Source organism: Andrena cerasifolii, chromosome 8 (assembly GCF_050908995.1).
Source record: "Andrena cerasifolii isolate SP2316 chromosome 8, iyAndCera1_principal, whole genome shotgun sequence".
In the NCBI taxonomy this organism is placed as follows: domain Eukaryota; kingdom Metazoa; phylum Arthropoda; class Insecta; order Hymenoptera; family Andrenidae; genus Andrena; species Andrena cerasifolii.
In genome coordinates this window covers 16,508,208-16,529,050 of record NC_135125.1, presented here as the reverse complement: position 1 = coordinate 16,529,050, position 20,843 = coordinate 16,508,208, and the positions used below count along the sequence as shown (strand labels likewise).

The 20,843-nt window shown below is 40.2% G+C and overlaps 4 protein-coding genes across 15 annotated transcripts; 3 read left to right on the top strand and 1 right to left on the bottom strand.

Annotated features, from left to right (window-relative positions):
• The first annotated feature begins 1,943 nt into the window (after positions 1-1,943).
• On the top strand, positions 1,944-7,084 carry LOC143372035 (GLIPR1-like protein 1). Of its 6 annotated transcripts, none has more exons than XR_013086187.1 (6): positions 1,944-2,353; positions 2,979-3,212; positions 3,280-3,429; positions 3,529-3,748; positions 3,828-6,425; positions 6,514-7,084. XR_013086187.1 is itself a non-coding variant. In XM_076817837.1 (5 exons), exons 1-5 carry the CDS (start codon positions 2,132-2,134, stop codon positions 4,151-4,153), a joined length of 1,152 nt encoding a protein of 383 aa, XP_076673952.1. In that variant the 5' UTR covers positions 1,944-2,131; the 3' UTR covers positions 4,154-7,084. The 6 variants fall into 6 exon arrangements, 3 of the variants coding, with proteins under 3 accessions (XP_076673952.1, XP_076673953.1, XP_076673954.1); XR_013086186.1 differs by having other exon boundaries at positions 3,828-6,433; XR_013086185.1 differs by having other exon boundaries at positions 3,828-6,461.
• Positions 7,085-8,470: 1,386 nt separating this feature from the next.
• Positions 8,471-13,770, bottom strand: Pef (penta-EF-hand domain containing protein peflin). 4 transcript variants are annotated; one of them, XM_076819301.1, is made up of 4 exons: positions 13,635-13,770; positions 9,508-9,682; positions 9,123-9,401; positions 8,471-9,031 (listed from the first exon to the last, which is right to left on the bottom strand). In XM_076819301.1, the coding sequence occupies exons 1-4, from the start codon at positions 13,719-13,721 to the stop codon at positions 8,937-8,939; spliced, it is 636 nt and encodes a 211-aa protein (XP_076675416.1). In that variant the 5' UTR covers positions 13,722-13,770; the 3' UTR covers positions 8,471-8,936. The 4 variants fall into 4 exon arrangements, with proteins under 4 accessions (XP_076675416.1, XP_076675417.1, XP_076675418.1 ...); XM_076819302.1 differs by lacking the exon at positions 13,635-13,770 and adding an exon at positions 10,553-10,597; XM_076819303.1 differs by lacking the exon at positions 13,635-13,770 and adding an exon at positions 9,900-10,046.
• On the top strand, positions 10,341-13,145 carry Spf30 (Splicing factor 30). 2 transcript variants are annotated; one of them, XM_076819299.1, is made up of 5 exons: positions 10,341-10,527; positions 10,649-10,872; positions 10,990-11,139; positions 12,416-12,566; positions 12,648-13,145. In XM_076819299.1, exons 1-5 carry the CDS (start codon positions 10,489-10,491, stop codon positions 12,789-12,791), a joined length of 708 nt encoding a protein of 235 aa, XP_076675414.1. In that variant the 5' UTR covers positions 10,341-10,488; the 3' UTR covers positions 12,792-13,145. The 2 variants fall into 2 exon arrangements, with proteins under 2 accessions (XP_076675414.1, XP_076675413.1); XM_076819298.1 differs by having other exon boundaries at positions 10,975-11,139.
• Positions 13,771-13,867: 97 nt separating the features above from the next.
• LOC143372754 (solute carrier family 12 member 8) lies at positions 13,868-17,142 on the top strand. Of its 3 annotated transcripts, none has more exons than XM_076819297.1 (10): positions 13,868-14,074; positions 14,135-14,315; positions 14,397-14,542; positions 14,624-14,855; positions 14,920-15,121; positions 15,200-15,434; positions 15,515-15,835; positions 15,908-16,069; positions 16,139-16,317; positions 16,396-17,142. In XM_076819297.1, exons 1-10 carry the CDS (start codon positions 13,868-13,870, stop codon positions 16,550-16,552), a joined length of 2,022 nt encoding a protein of 673 aa, XP_076675412.1. In that variant the 3' UTR covers positions 16,553-17,142. The 3 variants fall into 3 exon arrangements, with proteins under 3 accessions (XP_076675412.1, XP_076675411.1, XP_076675410.1); XM_076819296.1 differs by having other exon boundaries at positions 16,393-17,142; XM_076819295.1 differs by having other exon boundaries at positions 15,515-16,069; positions 16,393-17,142.
• Positions 17,143-20,843: the final 3,701 nt, after the last annotated feature.

Here is a 20,843-nt window from a genome sequence, read left to right as displayed (position 1 = left end):
GATTTTCAGAGAGAAATCCGCGTGAGTCGTTGACAAACCTAGTCAAAGCGTAGCGTTGCGAAAGCCCGCCCTCTATATCAAACTCACACTCTAAATAAGTCACACGTATACATGCACGTTCTACGCATTTCAGAGTAGTTGCCAAGATGGAAGCTGTTCATGAGCAGAGGCCGCTAAATTCAGTCCTCGAATTATGGGTCGGTAACACCGTTTGGGTGGTGACACTAAAATTAAAAGGGAGCTCGCGAGACCCCCAAGCGTGTGACAACGAATTACATTGGAGTCAAGTCTATCTTATACCTGGTGTGTGTGTGTGTGTGTGTGTGTGTGTGTGTGTGTGTATCTATACCTCGTCTCTGGTAATATCAGGTAATATAAAAAATGTGTTACATCGTACCATCACTATCGCGACAACTATCGATAACTATATCGATGGGCGATGGTCCAACCATCGGAATCTCTATCGATAGTGCCGACATTAGCGCGTACTTTTGAAATTACTGATGCTTCCGAAACAGATTTTGAGGTGGAAAATACCTCTGAAAACAACGCGAGTCCTCTTTAGTCACGCCGGGGGTTCTCCCGTGGCTGTTCTGTCAGTATAGTCCTATCGACTCGTTTCAAATTCTGACTTTCGATCCAAGAAAATTTCTTCGACTTTTACACTGATACCTTACAAAAGTCGACGAAATTTCGTCAGACAAAAGTTTGAAATTCGAACGAGTCGCCACAGAATCTTGTGCGAGTAGATAGGCATACCGTTCTCCGTACCGTGTCTCGCGCGGCGTCCCCGTGCAAATCAAACCTACGGTACTTGACGAATAATGTTTATACAATTAGTCTGGTTGAATGCTTTTATCCTTGTCGCTCGTATTGATACACTCTACAGTCAACGAGTTGGTAGCACCTGATGAGAACTATAGTGCGTAGGTGGACGGTAATATCTGCAGTACCGTTGCAGATATCCTCCCTCCTGCCCTCCCCTGCCCTCCCCCCCTCTCTCACCCTGTGTGTGTGCGCGCGCGCGTGTCTCTGACTCTAGGCCCGAAACATTGGATACCATTTTTCGATCAGTTGTTTGTGCAGGGAATGTAAAACACGCTGGGTGTCGAAAGTAATAAAAGTACGGAACAAGACAGACCGTACATGGAGAAAGCAGAAAAATTTGTTTAAATTTTGCATAGAAGGAGAACTGCGATCGGCACGCGATTATTCGCGAGTCCCCGTCCTCGGCATATTCGCGTAGCGAGCCTCGGACGATCGATATTATTTCGTATAGAATTGGTAGTGTAGGTTTATCGACCGCGGCGGTGTAATACGGATAACTGGATTATGTCGCGACGAGTAACATCAGCAAAATTGCAGAGATTTTTGTTGTAGATTTCATCGTCGTAGATATAGTTTAATACACTAATGTAAAAGTTGCTAAAATTACAGTTTAGCGCGGCATTTTCAAGTTTAGATTAACCACTGGGATGATTTATGAAAAATGGCATCATTTGTACTGTTTCGAGGTACCTATATGATGACGCACCTTTTTCCAAGTGGTTACGAAACTTGCATCGGAAAGTAGTGGGTGTAAAAAGATTTCTCGATTGTGCAATGATACAGCTTTATCGGAAAGTCGAAACGAATTTTACAAAGATGATATCTATTCGTCGCATTTCTTCACAGAAATCTCTGTTAAATGTAGATGAGAAGATGCTACGATAAAGAAGGGAGATAAAGCATGGCCAAGTATCACGAACGAAGAATTGTGCACGTGAGCTGATTAAATGCGGTAAAGTTTGCAGTTAAGATGCCGCAGCGTGCACACGTGTGTGCCAAAATTTCGGCTCTAATGTGCACGGAGGCGTGAACGTGTGTGTGTGTGTGTGTGTGTGTGTTGGGATCGGCGCATTCGGAAGGCGCACGAGTAGGTACTTTGGGCGCTCACGCGACGACGCGACTACAGCCCCTACGCGGAGAGCGCGCAAGTGTAGTGGTGATGGGAGAATAACGAGTAGTCTAGGGTGGTTCGTCAGCGGTAGTCGTCGGTCGGCACCCGGTAGTCGCGGTTCACCGTAATAAGAAAAATTACGATAAATTACGGACAATTGCGCGATCAGTTGCAAAAAGAAAAAAGAACGCGATGGAGTTGAACGAAATGAATTGTGCTTTCGACGCTGCGGAGGAAACTACGGAACTTTTACCGCCATCCCATCGCGATAACATGCAAGTGGAAAGTTATTTTATCGAATACGCTATTCAGAAAGAGATGATAAATCGTAATCGGTGTACCGCGAGCCGTCGTTTACTCGGGCAAACGGCACACTCGACGGATTTTAATCTCGTCAATGCTAATCATCAAAAGGTCAAGTATCGTGTCTGTCCTCCTCCTCCTCCTCCTCCTCTTTCTTGTAACGTATAATTTTACGCCTTCTTTGCTTCGTTTTGCGGTCCGTTATGTTTTCTCGTAAGGAACGTACGGAACTACTCGAGTACCCCTACCTACGTATGTATGTATCTGGTGTCGATAATGCCGGGGTCTCGATAATGCCCGCGAATTTCCTCGTCAACTCCTTGTTCGGCTCCTAAGCTACGTACGTACTCTCGCGAAGCTTTATAAAATTCCGTTTTCTTGTCAGGTATGCGTGTATGTATATGTATACTACCTTTGATGAAAGAGAAAATGCGCGACTTCTTTCCGCGCATCTATGCGCTCGTGATGCTTTGATGTTCTGTAGCCCATCGCGAGCGTTTCGTTTCATCTTGTTGCGATTCGACCGTTTTATTTTAACGCTGCCCACCCTTTTCGTTTCCGTTTAACGTTCGTTGCGCTTTGCTGTAAATACATAATAATAATTATTCTCGTTTATCTCGATTCTTCTAAAAGACAATATGCATACACACGTAGGTGCAACAAGATCCACGAGGATTCGATGAAAAAATGAAACTTGTTGGACCAACGATGTTTGGTTTTTGTTTTCATGTTTTAGGACTCGCCGTGCGTTGGCATTAGCATGATACACACTTCGAACGCAAATTGGCCTCCTTCTAGAAAAAGAGAGGAAGCGAGAGCATTGGAAAATCTTCGAAAAAGGGTGGAGCAATCCAAGTTGTATAAAGCCACTCGAATTTCGGACACCTCTGCTGGATCGGCCTCCGGTTCTTTGGGCTTGAGTAACGATAGACCCGAGCAGCTCGATAATCGACCAAAGCTGTTGAAAAAGGTGAGGGGCAACGAACGTCTCGTATTATACGATATGTGTAAAACTCCTGGTTATTTATCTGTGGTAGATTCTGAGTAACAGACCGATGAGTATCGCCCACGATAGTAACGATCTGGAGACCGACTGGCGAGACAGCGAATTTATTACGGAATGTTTGTGCTGGCACAATGTTTATCGACAAAGGCACAACGCACCGCCGTTAACAATGTCACCACAGGTACCTAACGTTCGTATACGCGCACCTACCCCTACGCACACAAGTTATAGGTACAAAAATCGTAATTGTTTGTTTAACGAATCATCGTTTGCTTTGCAGTTGTGCGAGTATGCGCAAACTTGGGCAAATCACTTGGCGCATACGAATACCTTCTACTATAGAAACGATCGGGAAGTGGGGCAAAATCTTTACTGCCGACCCGGTGGTGCCGTACCTACTGATGTCACTGGACAAGACGTTGCGTCCTATTGGTACTCTGCCGTGAAACAGTACGATTTCTTGAAAGAACCGGATATACTTCATGCCAATGTGAACGCAGGTGAACCTATTCCCGTGTTACGCGCGATAGTCGCGTTATATGTAAACATTCTTGTAAAATGTATTTCCCTTTTTCGCAGGTCATTTTACGCAAGTGATTTGGGCGAGTAGCCGTTACTTTGGAGTTGGAAAAGCTCGCAGCAGAAGCGGAAAGATTATTGTGGTAGCAAACTATCAACCGGTCGGAAATACATCGGGACATTTTCAGAATAACGTATTACCGCCTTTACCGGAAAATCTTAACGTGGCTGTATCGCCACCGCCACAGTCATCGTCGAAAATCTTTCGCGATCATTACGTTGCGTCCGATTCGCCGCCACCGCCGCCGACTTCGTCCTCTGTCTTACCGCTTTCTGATACCGCGTCGACCGGTAGCGATCGTTCTTCCGTCAGTTCCACGCAATAATACAGACGACCGAATTGCCTCTTTTGCGTTTGCACGCGCGGATGACATGGTCGTTAATCACTCGACCCGATTTTATTATTGTCTTTCTCGAGTTTCGCTGATTTTCATCGCACCTCCTCCCCTCTCCACTCCGCACCAAATTTCTGCGCATTTCAGTATATCGCGCCATTATTAACCTTTAGAGGGCCGGGCTGGCCACTATAGTGGCCACATAAGAATTTCGATACTTTGTCGGCCATTTTGGTAGTATAAATTTTAAGTAAATAAAATTTACAATTTCAATGATAGAATCCCGGCCCTCTGAAGGTTAACAATGCCGAAGAAGCGAGCGATAAATCTGCTTCTGGGCGGAAATCGAAAAAATCAAACATGTACTCGCGCCAGTACGAGTTACATATTAGTGCGAATCGATCGAGTAGGTATCGGAGAGTGGAGAGAAGTGGAGGCAGGAAAAGAACTTGCGAACCGTCGAATCGTAAGAGATGGCGCGCAGATTTCATTAAACGGGCATACGAGGGACTTGATACTTTTTTATTCGTAATTTTCACACACGCGCTGTGTGTGAATTCCAGGGGGGACTTGATTCGTAACGAATAAAGTGTGATGCAACATTGCGAATGATTAATATTGCACATTCCGAAGGTTTCGTATGTCATACATACGTGCGTATGATGTTGGTTTTCTACGATTCGCGCGAGTAGCGAAAAGTAAAACAGACTACTACCACCGCCGGTAGTGGTGGTGGTTATGTAACAAGTGTGGACTGCATTTTTGGTACTTTGATTGTCGTCGTATCGTTTCAGGGACATGGACACGCACACGACACCTTTCTTATGACTGGAACGTATCGCTATACGCTGTATGTACGTACACGCTACATATACATATACATGGCACTAATAGTGATGTAATTATTTTAGAGACTTTTATACGCTTTTGCGCCATCTAAAAGCCCAGCCCCTTGTCGCGAGTATCATCAGCTTCCAAAATCTGCGTATTACCTCGCTTCCCGTGTGAGCACAGCTGATTAGGTACGAATTACTCTACTATTGGAGGAAACCGTATCGACCAACGCGTTCTGGCTTACGAAAACGAGGTGGTTGTTTTGGAAATTTTCAACAAAGTTGGCGTTGGAAAGAGTTGTTGCATATTTTCGTACGTAAACACACGCACACACACACACATTCACAAAAGTTCTTAATCGGTCCAACTATTATACATGCGCGGCGGGTTTCTTTGTGTTTGCAAAAGACAACTACTTGGGATTTCTCGAGTATTTCTACTCTTTCCACTAACCGCAAAGTGGAGGGATTACGAGCTTAATACTAGGTGAAACGTCGTAAGAATTGCGGACAATGTTACGTTTCGCGCTCGAATGCGAATGTTTTCGTAATTTAAAATTACAATGATATGGCTGTTGATTATCGATTCTACAACTAGAGACTAACGCCCATCTCGTACTCGTTTCGGATCGTAAACGCGTTTCCATGAGATGACGAGCAACGCTTAGCGGTCGTACCATTTTAACGAAAAGGTAGGGCGTTGAAGAAACTTGGAACGAGCGATTCAATCCTACGAGTATGTATACCGATGATGAATACACATGTATGATTAAACGAGAATCCAAGTAAGATCGCTAGAACGGATTTGAGTAGTCGCTTCCTGGCGCCGTATGTATTTACCTCTAAGAATACTGCCAATAAACCGGGCTTTGATAAGCAAAACTGACATCAGCTGTCGGTCGGAAACTCTACGAACTCTCCTCGTTGTTGAGATTTATATGTACATATACATGGGTCTTGGTCAGGTACTTACTTGTGTACACGTATCTTCTACATACATGTGTGTAGGTATGCGGCCTCGCGGACGATGCAAAGTTTCGAAAAATGTCGCAAGTGCAGTTGGGAAGCGCCAATATTTATCGTTTGTTTAACGACGACACGTTTAGAGCATTTGTCGATAATCATGCGCGACAAACGATATTGTTGTTGTTATTGTTGTTGTTATTGCTGCTGCTATTGTTGTTGTTGTTGTTGTTGTTGTTGTTGTTGCTGCTGCTGCTGTTGTTGCTGTTGTTGTGTTTTTGACGCGTAGATTAGTCGTCATCGGATTTGCGAGAAAACAACACACAGTTTCGCTTTAAGGTTACTCTACGTACTCGTTTATAATAGGACAACGTTAGGTATAATATATACCTACTAAACGTGCCGTCTCCGAAATACGCGCGAATATAATTTGTTATCTATAGATGCGACAGTATGTATGTATGTATGTATATATGTATGTATGTATGTATGTATGTATGTATGTATGTATGTATGTATGTATATATGTATGTATGTATGCATGTATGCATGTAGATATGTACATACACACGTATGTAGCACTATAAGAAAAGGGTAACGATCGAGAGTTCGTTCGATACAAAAGAGTACTATGTATATATACCTATTCGAATTTAAACTGACCGCTTTCTTAGAGGTGATCTTACGAGAAGATCAAGTGCTATGATAATAATAGAGAATGTTTTCCATTTCATGGAGGCGAAGCTGGTGATCGCGATAGTAACAACGGCAAACTCGTCAAATGTACCGCTCTATTTTCGAAATCCTTCGTGTAGCACGCGTGACATTGACGTAGTAGCGATACCACCGCGGGTCTTTTGCGATATGTATGTATCACTATTGCCGATTAGCCGAGCGAACAATCAAAACTACTTACTGTACGTTGTACGAGCCACACGAACCGCAAGTTGAATGACTAAACGTAAATCGCGAACCCTCGCTGGTTCGCTATACCCTCCTAGCGGCGGAATGCGCCTTGAAAGTTACACGAGCGGTGAAATAAAATTGGGTGATTTTCGATTGTACGTACGTGCTTGTGTACGATCATCGATTAAGTTGAAGAAAATATACTTTTTATTAAAACCTATCGTCGATTAACTTTACTCGGGTACACATACATTTGCCTTGCTTCTCTCTTTGCTTCGAGTTTGGCTAGCCAACTTCTCAAGATAACTCGAAAACTTTGCTCCGACGGATCCACGACCCTTTTTTCTCTCCTTGTTTCTATCGCTCGGCGTGTTAATTCTTTTTCCACAAATTATATCCGCGGTGATTTTTCACATTGATCCGTGATTTCAATGATTTTTGGACATGTTGTCGGGGACACGATTTTGAACAACTTTTTCCTATACATGTTACCGCTGCTCGACCTTCGTCTCCGAGATATTTGCGAAAAACTGCTGTGTGACTTAGGTGTGAGCCTCACACTGTGAGGTCACTCAGCGGGGTCTTAACCGATATCCTGCTGGGTATGGGCCGCTAAACCACTCATCTCTATATGTAGTATATACAAATCAGTGCGCTAAACGTGGCCCCCAAACGTGGAGAAATAGGAGCCTCTGGACATCTTTAAATATCAATGCTACGAAATTCGGAAAACGACAAAATTCGTTTACTTTTAACGGCCATGAAATTTTCACTATACCAGACCCTTGTCATTTATTGAAAAATTTGAAATCTGCTCTTTTAAGACAAAAAATATACTTACCAGAGACGTATGTCGATGTGGAGAAACTTCCTACGAAAATATACAGTTGATGGATCACACGTTGCAAGCTTGTGGAACCACGAAATATTAAATGGCCAAGAAAAACGCTTACTGCATCATATCCGAAAAGAAGATATTGACCCCTCAAATTTCGATAAAATGAACGTAGGTGCGGCAATTTGCTTCTTTTTTCTAAGACTGCGAGCGCATTAAAAACTGCTGTAGATAATGGAATTTTGCCTGAAGAAGCCTTATCCACTGCTCAATTCATTCTTACAATAGAAAAATGGTTTTCTATTATAACATCTCAAACAAGGAAAACTTCAATTACTGCAAGGAATTGTGATAAAAAATATATTTTTTTACATACGATTATAGATCTTTTTTAAAACATTATTTTTACTACTGGCTGGAAGCCATTAAACTATGGGTTCGTTCTAGCTACACTGTCCAGACCTAACCCAGACATTGCAGAAATTTTCTTTCAAAAAGGTTTCGATTTCATTTTGGGGCCTGTGCAGAGGGAAAACAATATGAAGAGTCCGCTAAAACTAGCCGAAACGTATTGAAATACGGTAGCTACGAGAGATTCTGTAGTAAAATGTAGAACAGCGTTTCAAGAGCGAGAGAGAAAGACACACATTCGTTTTCTCTTTCGTCTTCCCGACGTTGTCCGAAGCGCCGAGCATCACGGACAAGCAGCTCCGTCTCGAGGAAACCCGTCCTCATTCTGGCATCACAGGTGCCATCTACACAAAAGCACACTTCTTTTTAAAATACTTTTTATTAACATAAGGCAATCAGAGTTTTGCTATAATAAAGCTGTAACAATTTTCTAAAATTTCTTTACGCTATCTTAAAATGTTGTATGGGAATTCAAGTTTCTAGTTTTATAATACTTTCTCTTGGACAGAAAAATTACAAATTTAACTAAGCCCTGAGAGAATAAAGTTTAGTTTCGCTTATGAACAGAGTAATCATTGCTCAAACACTTGTGCGCAATGGGAGAAGCGTTAAAAATCCATACGTGTACTTAGGGTAACTTAGGCTACCAAAATATGTGGTATAAGCACTAGCTTAAAATTCATTATATCTATACCTAGAAAAATATATAACCTATGTTTTTCATATAATTATAAAAGATCACGATCTATAATCCTCAAAGAAATGGAACTCGCAGTATTAAACTGCAAGCAAACGTTAAAATTAGTAACAGGTGAAAGGGCAAGTGTTACTCTACGCTACAATTCAGCGTAACACCCAAAAAATCTTCGAATCCAATAGTAATTTGTCCAGTTAGCTCTGTGTCTCTTTGTCGAAAGGCATCTGCAACCATATAACTCAACTTTCAATATATCGTAAACTATTTTATAATCGCGCTTCTTACTATTATAAATTTTCATATATTTACACTTACCTGTGAATTTTTGAATCTGAACACACAGCACAATGAACTGATCGATAGTAATAGAGGAATGACCAGCAGGGTCACTCTTTTTTATGAGGAACGAAATAAATTCAGGACTCAATCTATACCCCATTTGTGTTAAAGCTGCGTTCAACTCGTTCTCTTGTATGCTTCCTGAATTATCATGGTCGAACCCACGAAACACACCCAGCCACGCGTTAATGTAATTATAAAGAGCTTGAAATTCAACCAAATCTATCGTACCACTTTTCTCTTTATCAAACATGCCTATTGAAAAGAACGATCCACACATTTCAAAGCGTTATAGTAATCGCATAATACAAAGTAGCATTATTCATTGATAGAATGAAAATTTTTAATCCGAAGAGCACACCTATCATTAGCTTGCAAGCAGTGTCCGAAAATGTGCCACCTTGTCCGTTCGCCAATGCAGCTTTTAATTCCATAGCAGTAATTCTTCCGCTACCATCCCTGTCGACGGCAACGAACCACTGTTGCACCTCTGGACTCACTTGTACCTGAGAATTAGTTTCTCCGAACATAGTCGCCTACAAATTCAATAACACACTTTAAACCAGCAAAACAGAATGGAAACTGTAACCTTACATAATAATGTAATTAATATATTGTAAACAAGCAAAGTAAATAGGGATGCATAATGCAGTCAAATTACATTAAAGAATGACAATGATTGCTTAATTTATTCAGGTTAAAATGTTAAACATTTGCACTTCTTTTATCTAAAATATAAAAACAAGTAATTACTGGATATGCCATGACTTATGTTTTCTGCCAACTGTCAAATAGCTGTAATTAAAAATGTGTCTGCAATTAGGCACTGTCGCTACCACACGGCATATAGATATCAGATGCTCAATGTGAATATGCATGTACTGCATGTATGAATGTACGTATAGAAGCCGGTGATTAGCTCGTTTCTTACTACTACAAATGCATGGCGGATAATAAAGAGGACGATGCCCTTTCCTAAAACGCTACGTGCATTTCCGATAGCGTGAAACGATTCGATAAGTTTAACATATAATATAGATTTAATCTTGAACGCGACGCGAAAGAAACAAATTTCAGACGTTCAGTTTTACTTGGTTTTACTGTTTTGTAATTTCCGCGCTGTAGGAGAGCCATCTTGCGAATTGTTTCGCGTTCATCGCACAATCCTGTGTATATATATATATATATATATATAGGTATATACATAGTGTGGAGGGTGCAGGAGGGTGTTCACCAGTGTTCGCTTTTACTTGCGTTTCTGACAGTAGTATTAGGGAAGGAAAGAACGCTTGGTAGACGTTACTTTCGCATTTGCTAGTACACTGTTCGTTCAAGGCTCGAGATGGACGATTTACAGAATTACAAACTGCAGCTCCAGCAGGTGAGGCTTTTGTTTTTTGCTTAACCTTACACAAATGGTGGAGTGGCGAGTCCATTTTAGGAGATCCCTTCCGTGTTTACGATCTGCAATGTTAAGTGTATACTGCTATTTAACGTTACAGGTGGAAGCAGCGCTCACCACGGATCCCACTAACGAAGAACTACTGAAATTGAAAATTGATCTCGAGGAAGTAATAGAGCTGACACATGATTTAATTAAATCACAACAACAGGAAAAAAGGCAAGCCAATGGCATGGATGCTAAAGATCCTATTTTACTTGCAGTTCTGGCCAACAAGTGGAAGGTTGGTGATCAGTGCATGGCACCCTGGAGCGAGGATGGAAAGTAAGTAATTGTCATTTACGTAAGCACGGCCATACTTATCTGTCGAGGGAGATTCGAATGTCTTTAGCGTTAAGCAATGAATACAGTTTCAGTCGAAGTAAGGATGAAATGTTTCAGATATTACGAGGCGACCATAGATGCGATTAGCGAGGATGGCGTCGTTAACGTAACGTTCAACGAGTATAAAAACACAGATGTCACGATGCTTAGTCAGCTAAAGTCAGTGGCCAAAAGGCCAGCGTCAGATTGGGCAGATCAGAAATCAAAGTACGTTGTTGGATTTTCTTCAGTGGTAGTTGTTTTACCATTAAGGGGTAATGCCACTGTAGAGCTCGGAGGAGCAGCCTGATTTTCAGATTTATTTATGCGAGAATAGTGAATAGAATACAAAATCTGTTTGAAGGCCTTTATTGCACATACCTTGAAGTATGCTCACAATTTTTTAAAAAATTTTTAAATATAAAATGGCGGCGCCACAGCTCGACGAAAGAAGCTACTTCTAAAAAACATGGTTCCGCGGCCGGAAAGATTTGTCATTCAATTTTTGACTCGGAACAAAAAACCAACAATTTTTTAATTCTATATAAGATTATCTCGGGAATTACACGAGGGAATTTAAAAAAAAAAAAAAAAACTTTTTCGTAAGAATGCCGCATGATTGAACAAAACGTTTCAACAATTTTTCACGTCACTTTTTGTTCAATCACGCAGCATTCTTACAAAAAACAGTATTTTTTCATTTCCTCGTGTGTTTCCCGAGATAATCTTATATAGAACTAAAAAATGTTTGGTTTTTTGTTCTGGGTCAAAAATTGAAGAAGAAATCTTTCCGGCCGAAAGAAGCTTCTTTAATTGAACCGTGGCGCCGCCATTTTGTGTAAAAAAAATTGTGATCATACTTGAAGGTATGTACAATAAAGGCCTTGAAACAGATTTTGTATTCCATTCGCTATACTCGCATAAAAAATTTTGAAAATCAGGCTGCCTTTCCGGGTTCTACAGTGCCATTACCCCTTAACATGATTCTCCTTTACAATATTCAACATATATCAGCTTTTTGAGAAACATTGTTGGATAAATCTTGTTAGAAACCATGATTACTAATTGTTCATTTTTCTCCTCGTCTTTTTATCCCCAATTGGTCCTGATAATCACTTCACCGTTCCATGCGCCTTGATCTGAAATTCCATTATCGTTCATTTATCTCTTGATGTCGCACTGTTTGTGTACATCGCCGGAATCCAGGAAAAGGTAACAGAAAATAATAGACTATCGTTGAAATGTTTCTTCTATCCACAAATACTATTATATGTCTCTTCTGTTTTTAGGATTGTATAATTAAATGTTTCATAATCCTTACTATTATACTGCGCTTTGTAGCATTAGGGAATATTATGATAATTAATGTCGTTGTATATTCATTACAGAATCGTTAAGATTTTTATAATCAGCGAAAAAGACAGACAGTTTCTATAACAGTATATTGTTCTAATAGTGGTTGATACTTAATAATTGTATATGTGATAGGTTCGTTGATTTACAGAAAAATGCAAGCTGCTGCGGTTGCAGGCTCAGATCCCAATAAACAGAGAGAATACCTGAAGAAAAAGAAACAGAGGAAGCTCCAGCGATTTAAGGAGCTCGAGGAGGAACGCGAGATGGAGAAGAACAAATGGCTAGCATTTACTAACAAGGTACGGTAGCGTTTAAATATTTTAAACATCTAAACAAATTGGACGATTATTAACATTCTGTTTCTCGCAATATTTGTGCAGTCTTCGAAAAAGGGAGTAATTAAGAAAAGCATATTCGCGACGCCTGAAAACGTGAACGGCCGAGTTGGGATCGGCACGTGTGGCGTGAGCGGTCGAGAAATGACCAAGTTCAGCAACGGCGAAAAGTGGAGGAGGGGAATATGAATACTATTGTAAATACACAAATTAATATTTCGTGAGATAGAACTATCAATTATTGTTATATTACACTGAAGTCGATTCTCATAAGAAGCGAAAAAAACGTATGTTTCGTGTGGCGAGAATGTGTCGATGAGGGTACATGAATGAAGAGTGTTTAGCGGTATTCTCGGATTGCGCACAGGCGATATGTTACGAACGAACAATGACCTCGATAAATCCTGAACTCATCTGGATTTTCTACCTTCGCGAGATGGACGAGTGTCACGGATGAATGTATTTCTAGATTAACACATTTATGTGCGTATGATTTGTTTATAATCTATAATTGATATGAATAAATGTATATTTTAAATCCAAGCCATGCTCGCACGTTTCAATTGATCAAGTACTCTAATGGAGCACCAGGAAAGATCCTGCTTTCTAAATTCGATGTGTCTGTGTAAATGTCTGTTTATGTAATATTAAATTCTTTTTATAATTCCATTGTTACGTTAATAAATACACGTTCTATTCCGGGGCAAGTAGGATTGGTAAAATTTCCATGTTAAAGAGACTTCGCGAGGCATTGCAGAGATGAAGCAATCGACTCCTACATCGCTTATAGCTAATACCGTAAGATAAAAAATGGTGGTTCTATCGTGGAACAACACGTCACCAGTAGGTGATACATTTGAGGTGATAAGGGTGATATAAGAGATTGATAAACCGAGCAGAAAATGAATTTACTACTTCGCAATATCATTGTGAAGGCCTATGACCACTATCGCTTCGTTTAAACGCAGCAGTCCTATTCTAACCTAACCTACTAAAAATTAACAAGCATTAAGTATATTTGACATTTCTTACCTTGCTACCTAATAAAATAGCTAAACTGTTATTTCGCCAGTCACGTGGGCAGCTATCAAATTTCGCTTCGAAAGTGCTGCTTGACATTTTTGACAACTAATGCAGCCATGAAGATCTGTGGAGGAAACTTTTTTACCTCTGTACAAATTTATTATTCATTATTTTCACAAAGCCGGAACTGAAACTGAGAAGACTGATATAAAGTAGTCACTCGTACAAAATACCGCATTAATATGAAGGAAAGGATGGAGTCGAGCGAAATCGAGCAGTTACCAAACGGGAACATTACGAGCAACAAAGATATCGATTGGTCCAGATACGGTTTACACGATACAGAAACGCAAAGAACTAACGAAACACGCAGGGACAATGGAGAGTACGAAGAACTCGGGCCTGAAATGTATCAAACCGGAGCTAATGAACTGTTCGCTCAAGAATATGTAAGTGAATATTTAAAGAAGTAACGCGTGCAATTTTTCCTGAATATCCATACTTTTTAGAGTTCCGATCCGTGGTGGAAATCAAACTTTTTCATTTCGCAACCCGTATTATTTGGTACCTGGGACGGTGTATTTACATCTTGTCTTATTAATATCTTTGGAGTTATTGTGTTTTTAAGATCAGGGTGGATAGTAGGTCAAGCTGGCGTTCTTAATGCTGTGCTAATAATTTTGTCTACAGGTAATGCTAATAATAATAATTGAGTTTAGAGGCCCTAGAATGTGGACGTGTCCCTTAATTATTATTTATTCGAAATTTTAGTATGCATTGCATTGGTATCGGTGTTGTCTGCTGTTGGAATATGCGAACGATGTAGAGTCGAAAGCGGAGGAGTTTATTTTCTACTATCGCATGTGTTGGGATCAAGATTTGGTGGATCTATCGGATTGCTATATTGTTTCGGGCAGGTGAGACAGTTCGTAGTGTAATAATAACACTACTCGGAATCCTCCGTTTTAAAGTAATCCTACTTTAAAACTTTCTTCTAGGCGGTGGGTTGCGCGCTCAACGTTCTAGGGTTCGGAGAATCCATGGCTGGTCTGGTAGGCTTAGAATCTGCTTGGGCAGAGCGCGGTTTCGCTTGTGCAGCTGTTATCTTGTTGTCTGTTATCAATATCGCTGGTGTCAAATGGGTTATAAAGCTTCAATTTATTCTTCTGCTAATTTTACTTCTCGCCGGCGTAGACTTTATGGTTGGAAGTTTCACTCACGTAAACATTGGTAAGGTGAGATATGATATGTATACTATTAACTGGCTGACTACGCGATGCTGTGGATATTATAGAGGCTGGCTTCGAGGGCTGGTTATCAGGAAACTTATGGAACAACACTTTCCCTGACTATCAGAATGGATACAGCTGGTTCACAGTGTTTGGTGTCTTCTTTCCCACAGTAACCGGCGTTCTAGCTGGTATTAATATGAGCGGAGATTTGAAGCATCCATCCACTGATATCCCTAACGGCACACTGGCAGCAGTAGGGACCGGGTAGAAATCATAATTTCAAAATGTTCGTACCGCACGTAGCGTCGGAAGAGTAATCTTAAATTTATAATCCAATTCCAGAACCCTTTTGTACCTATGTTTCACAATGTTCCTGGCGGCAACTTGTACTCGCAATACACTTCTGACGAATTTCATGATAGCGTCCACGGTATCAGCAATTTCAGTATTGCTCTTGGCAGGTCTTTACGTATCGTCGTTTAGCAGTTGTTTAGGTGCTATGTACGGCACGCCCCGTGTTCTTCAGTCTATCGCTGGTCAGAATGTTATACCAGGAATGAGCTGTTTACAAAGAGGAGTGAGCACACTTTAATTATTTAGTCTATTATTGAAATATTTAACTACTGCTTTGGTAACGAAGTTATAAAAACTTTTCAGAAAGGACCGAACAAAGTGCCCGTGTACGCGATGTTAGTGGTCGCTGTTGTTACACTGACCTTCATCATTACCGGCCAGATCAACACACTCGCGCCAATTGTCACAATGCCATTTCTCCTGACATACGCATGCTTGGATTACGCATATTTCGCTCTCGCGCAAACGTTCGATATACAGCTGATCCGGGAGCAAAGATTTCGAACACAGTCCCCGACATTCGATCGTAATTATGGATACGTTAGTCGAAACAATTCAATAACGGAGATTGACAACGATTTGGATAATTTGTTCCCAGAAAGAATAAGGCATAAGAATCTTGTTGTAAGTGTTTGCAAATATTTAGCTGCTTACCGTGCCACGGTAAAACGGAAACGTACGTTCGATTGTTTACAGAGAAATTCTAGTCTTTCGGAGAATAACGTCTACATAGATTCTTCGCCGAGCGTCGATGAAAATGGTAGCGCTGTGGATAATTCCGAGCGAAAAGTTCATATTCACAGTAAGCTAGGAAATTGGTACAGCCCTTTGTGTAATAGATGGTTTTCATTGTTAGGAGTAAGTATTCTTTCTCGCGCATCTGACGTGCGAATTTCACCAACATAATAGCGAGTATTTATTTGACAGTGCCTGGTAAAAGTGCTTATCATGTTTCTTGTTCACTGGGGTTACGCTATCGCCAACATTGTCGTAGTTTTTCTGGTTTGGAGTTACGTAGGTCACGCTAATCCCGCTGTGAAACCAGGTGTTTCATCGGAATTCAAATTTTTCAAGTGGACGAGGATGTCGTTACTAAGGCTTATGGGGTGATTATTACCAGCGTTATTAATTAGATGGGAGATATTTTAAGAAAAGCTCAATATCTCTGCCCTTAATTACAGAAGAAAGGTTTACGACTATGAGCAGATTGTTGTTACACCTGTGCACCCAGGTGTGGAAACATGTTCTACCCAATTGAACGAGGAAAATGAAGATTTCGCTGGCAGACGAAGATATCATCAGACAGCTACAGTCACGGGGCAATATGTGAATGTCGATTAAACAACAGTACGATAATTAGCAGGAATATCAAAGGCGAGGAATTGCGGGAAAATCATGTTAATTTCATGCCCTAGGATACGACCGAACAAAAAGGGCGTTGCAACTCCAAACACTATTAATCGCACAAAACTAGTCTAATTAAAAACATTTCATCTTAGGTACATGAAATTTTTTCCCAAGCGCAGCATAGTAGCTTTAAGAATATGAATAATCTATAAAAAGAAAGGGTACGTCACACTAAATAGTTGAATTATACAAAGTACCTGTAATATGAACCTTTTTTAACAATTTACACGACACAGATCAAACGTAGCGGACATATAATATACTGCCGAAGGCATTTCTAAAACGAAGGGTCCATTCATTCGATTAATTATTTTAATAATCGTCCCTGCTAATATGAGATTATTTATTCTTTTATAGTCCTAATAATTCATAATTAGGATTGTATATCATGCTATTTATAACGAATACTCTGTAAATACGTAGGGATAATATATTTATATGCTATTTAACATTTTTATAAACCTCACTGCAATGATGAGATATATGTTATGAACAAAATATACAAATATAGACACTGACAGATACTAATCGTCGTTAAATGCCTCTCCATTAGGGTAAACCAACCAGTGAAACACCGAATTGTTGAATCAATGGCTAATACCTAACCCAGACCGCATACTTTTAATAAGAATTGTACTTATTAATGTTTGCTTAATACAAGTAACTAATAATACAGGATATTAAAAGTGCAACTACACTCCATTTATAAGCGTATAATAATTTTTAAATTTATAATTGACATTTCTTTGCCTAATGGTCATTCAACCGCATTGAGATTCTTTACCAGTGTCACTTCCGGTTATCTAGGTTACCACGCTAGTCAATGCAGCGTTCATTTAGCGAACGATAATTTGGCGCCTTTTCTTATTTCATGATGTTTAATATATTGATCAACTCTTCGACGTTGCACATTATACATAAATTAGTATTTGAATTTTTAAGGACATTACAATAAAACAGAATTACTAGAACAAAGTTTGAAAACCGAATTCATGGAATGCGTAATAAAGTTGCCTCAAAATACACTTCCGATGTGTTGTTCTATTGACGCGCGTAGTGCTTGGCAAACTGACTCATTGACTCGTTCGAAAGTTCGCAGTGTCCATTGTCGCGGTCGTTTTTCCATTAGTTATCTGTATAATTTCACTGTGACAGTAAAAAATAGTAGTCCCTTAACCTTTGGAGGGCCGGGCTGGCCACTATAGTGGCTACCTAAGAATTTCGATACTTTGCCGTAAATAAGTGAATAAAATTTGCAATTTCAATGAAAAAATCCCAGCCCTCTAAAGGTTAGTAATTAATCCGAGCGACTCATTGTGAGGAGTTCCTTGTGAGAGTACGCCGATCATCACCATTAGATTTCTTCCACAGGTAAATTTTCGAAAATTTTCTATGAAGGATATTGTAATTAATTAGAATCATAGACAGACACAATAAATAAAGCATTGACGGTTCTGTATACGATAGATGGTAATGTAGATTCCTGTGATTCGAACATGTAATCCTGTAATTGATTAAGCGTCTATCTTCAAACTTCGAAAGCACTTTTCCTTTAATAAAATCACCTTCCCTCGCTTTTTCAGATTTCCAGCTTCCGTCTCCTGAACCACGTCGAACGTAAATATAATTTTCTGCCCTCTCTATTTTAAATGATAATACTGTTTAAACATTCCCGCATGTACAACTTCGCGCGAGCAATTTATTTCGCTCCATTGTCAATCTCAGCGCTCGCACGCTGTTTTATCAGCTATATTGCATTGTTGATCGTTATAATAAATTATCAATAATCAATAATCGAAATAAGAAAACGTAAATCGCGTTTTAATTAGCAAAAGCCTTTTACATTCGGCGATTGTAACGGTGATTAGATTACATCGAGCTTGTAGAGAAAGTAGTAGAACTACTAGGACAAATATTGGTAAGTGGAGGGTCATCAAGAATATTGTAAATATTAGCATACACGTTAAGAACGATGTACACTTATGGGTGGCTTTTGAGAAAAAATCGCTCATTTTTCAAAACTGATCCTTATTGAGTTTATACTAAAAAAGGGAATACTTTTAAATTTCAGTTTTAAATTTGTAAGTAAATTGGCACTATAAAATGGGTTAAAAAAAAGCAAGAGGGGTATATTTCTCTTTACCATCATCCCAAAGTTGCCCCCCCCCCTCCCCCCACCAACTGGAAAAAAGTCTCCGGACGCTCAAGTCTGTGTACACTCAACTACCTATAACATTACTAGCTTCACTACTCGGCTTCGTCCGAAATTTAGATTCTGATTTTATAAAAGAAAAAAATTTTGTTTATTTTTTTTGGTGAAAATAGTCATATTTATCTGAAAGTTTTTAGGCGACAGACAAACACTTTCTGCTTTATAGTATAAGATACTTAATTAAGTACCTACGTTGCAAAGTCAGCTTTTATTTTTCATTCTATGGGAAGGGGATGAATTCATTCAACGATCCACTTTGCTTTGATGCTATATAGTTCCGAGAGTATTTCAATTTTAATGATCCCAAGTTGATTTATGGTGATAAAGATACAGTGGGACTTCTATCAAAGTACAAACTGCCAGGTAAAAATTTCCTTTACCTTTGCGCAACATTAAAATATAACACGTTACTTCAAAATATAACTAAATAATCCTCGAAACCCTCTCGACGCTTTTACTTGCCGATTCATCTTTTAAGCGACCCAATTTCGAATTTCACAGGGGGCTCGTTGCAAAATTCGTCGAACGAAAAAATTTCATTCGACGCAATATACTCGCGATCAAAGTCGTTTATTTGAGGATTAGTTTCTTTATCGCCGATTTCGCCGAGAGTGCATTACCACCATTTATTTCGATCGATCAGCCTCCGAGCGCAAACAAACACTCGCGCTCATCATTTATTCGCAGAGTTTATCCGCGTACCAGGCTATTAATCGCTCTAAATTCAGTAAGAGCAGTACGCGGCTAAACCTGCACGGAGTGCTTCGGAGGCTTCGAGGTTCGCGGTGATCTCGTGGTTAGCCGTGATGGTTAACCTCCCCCTGCGCGCCAGCCTCTTACGTGGTCGTGTTAAAATCATCCACGGCGTCAGAATGCGAGATAATTAGTTCCAGCGTATCAACACGTATTTCTCATAACCCTGTTGGTCATCTCTCTGCACAGCATTACGCTTGTAACAAACCTCTCACCACCGCTGCATGCGAATAGCTTCCAAAGCTTGTCTATGTCTCTTATTCTCAAACTTTCTTTGCTAGCTGTATTTTTTTTCTTCAGAGAGGTAAATTAACGGGAGTGAACACCTTTAATTACATGCTGGCAAATGTAATATAATTATTAATCAGCGTTCTAGAATTCCATCTAACTTGCCTGCATCAACTTCAACCCCCCATAATTCACTTGAATTCCTTCCAATTTTCTTCCAATCACCATACAATCACAACGTAGTCTTCTAGTCGCCGTTTATTAGAAAGCTGACCCAGTAAACCCTTCCAAAATACAGTCAATCGGTATCGAAAACACAGGGCCACAAGCTTTATATTTACTTACAAACAATTATTTTAAAATATAACTTTTGGTAGTGAGTGAAATTTTTTCTATTTGCTGAATAACTAAAGCCTTTTGTAAAGATATTTAATATAGGTACGCACCTTTCCCTAGTATAATAGTAATTAGATAGATGATTGAAAAACAATTTACTTATAAGTTTATACCTACTTTTTCATAGCTTTTTTAAAAAAACCTTTCCCTTTTATTATTGGTTTTTATTGATTTTAATTGTCTCTTTTCACCAATTTTGCCGCTCCGTGCAGTTGCCCTGTTTGCTTCCCTAAAGTTCAATCTCTTGGCGATAGAATCATGACGCACCCATCCCCGGAACCCTCCCAAGTCCCAAAGCTGAAACACTCCATTTCCTCCCCGTCTTACACACAATTACCACCCCAGCATTCCTCCCGCTCAGCGTGCTCTCCATCATCATCGCCCGCGAGCCATGAGACGCGATATCCCACTAGCACCGCGAGGAAACAAGAAAACCTAGTAGACCAATTGTCCCAGTGCAACGTCCTCGCCGCCTCTCACGGTGCACGACCCCGGGGCGCGAATGATCGGCCCCCTAACCCTTCACCCTTCGTTCTCCCTCGAGATAAGACGAAACTACTTCATCCCCCGCGTTCTCTCGGCGTGTTCGCCCCAGTAGTGGAGCCGGGGCTAGGTGTCGGCCCGAAAGGGGGGAGG

Excerpts from the sequence above, each read along its gene's own strand:
- LOC143372035 (XM_076817837.1), top strand. The coding sequence starts at position 2,132 with ATGGAGTTGAACGAAATGAATTGTGCTTTCGACGCTGCGGAGGAAACT. Across the intron at positions 2,354-2,978 it reads TCAATGCTAATCATCAAAAG|GACTCGCCGTGCGTTGGCAT; the intron begins GTCAAGTATCGT and ends TTCATGTTTTAG. Across the intron at positions 3,749-3,827 it reads TCATGCCAATGTGAACGCAG|GTCATTTTACGCAAGTGATT; the intron begins GTGAACCTATTC and ends CCTTTTTCGCAG.
- Pef (XM_076819301.1), bottom strand. The coding sequence starts at position 13,721 with ATGTCAAGCAGCACTTTCGAAGCGAAATTTGATAGCTGCCCACGTGAC. Across the intron at positions 9,402-9,507 it reads TGCTTGCAAGCTAATGATAG|GCATGTTTGATAAAGAGAAA; the intron begins GTGTGCTCTTCG and ends TCTTTTCAATAG. Across the intron at positions 9,032-9,122 it reads TCAGATTCAAAAATTCACAG|ATGCCTTTCGACAAAGAGAC; the intron begins GTAAGTGTAAAT and ends ATATGGTTGCAG.
- LOC143372754 (XM_076819295.1), top strand. The coding sequence starts at position 13,868 with ATGAAGGAAAGGATGGAGTCGAGCGAAATCGAGCAGTTACCAAACGGG. Across the intron at positions 14,316-14,396 it reads GCTAATAATTTTGTCTACAG|TATGCATTGCATTGGTATCG; the intron begins GTAATGCTAATA and ends TCGAAATTTTAG. Across the intron at positions 15,435-15,514 it reads TGAGCTGTTTACAAAGAGGA|AAAGGACCGAACAAAGTGCC; the intron begins GTGAGCACACTT and ends AAAACTTTTCAG.
- Spf30 (XM_076819298.1), top strand. The coding sequence starts at position 10,489 with ATGGACGATTTACAGAATTACAAACTGCAGCTCCAGCAG. Across the intron at positions 10,528-10,648 it reads ACAAACTGCAGCTCCAGCAG|GTGGAAGCAGCGCTCACCAC; the intron begins GTGAGGCTTTTG and ends TTAACGTTACAG. Across the intron at positions 12,567-12,647 it reads GGCTAGCATTTACTAACAAG|TCTTCGAAAAAGGGAGTAAT; the intron begins GTACGGTAGCGT and ends ATATTTGTGCAG.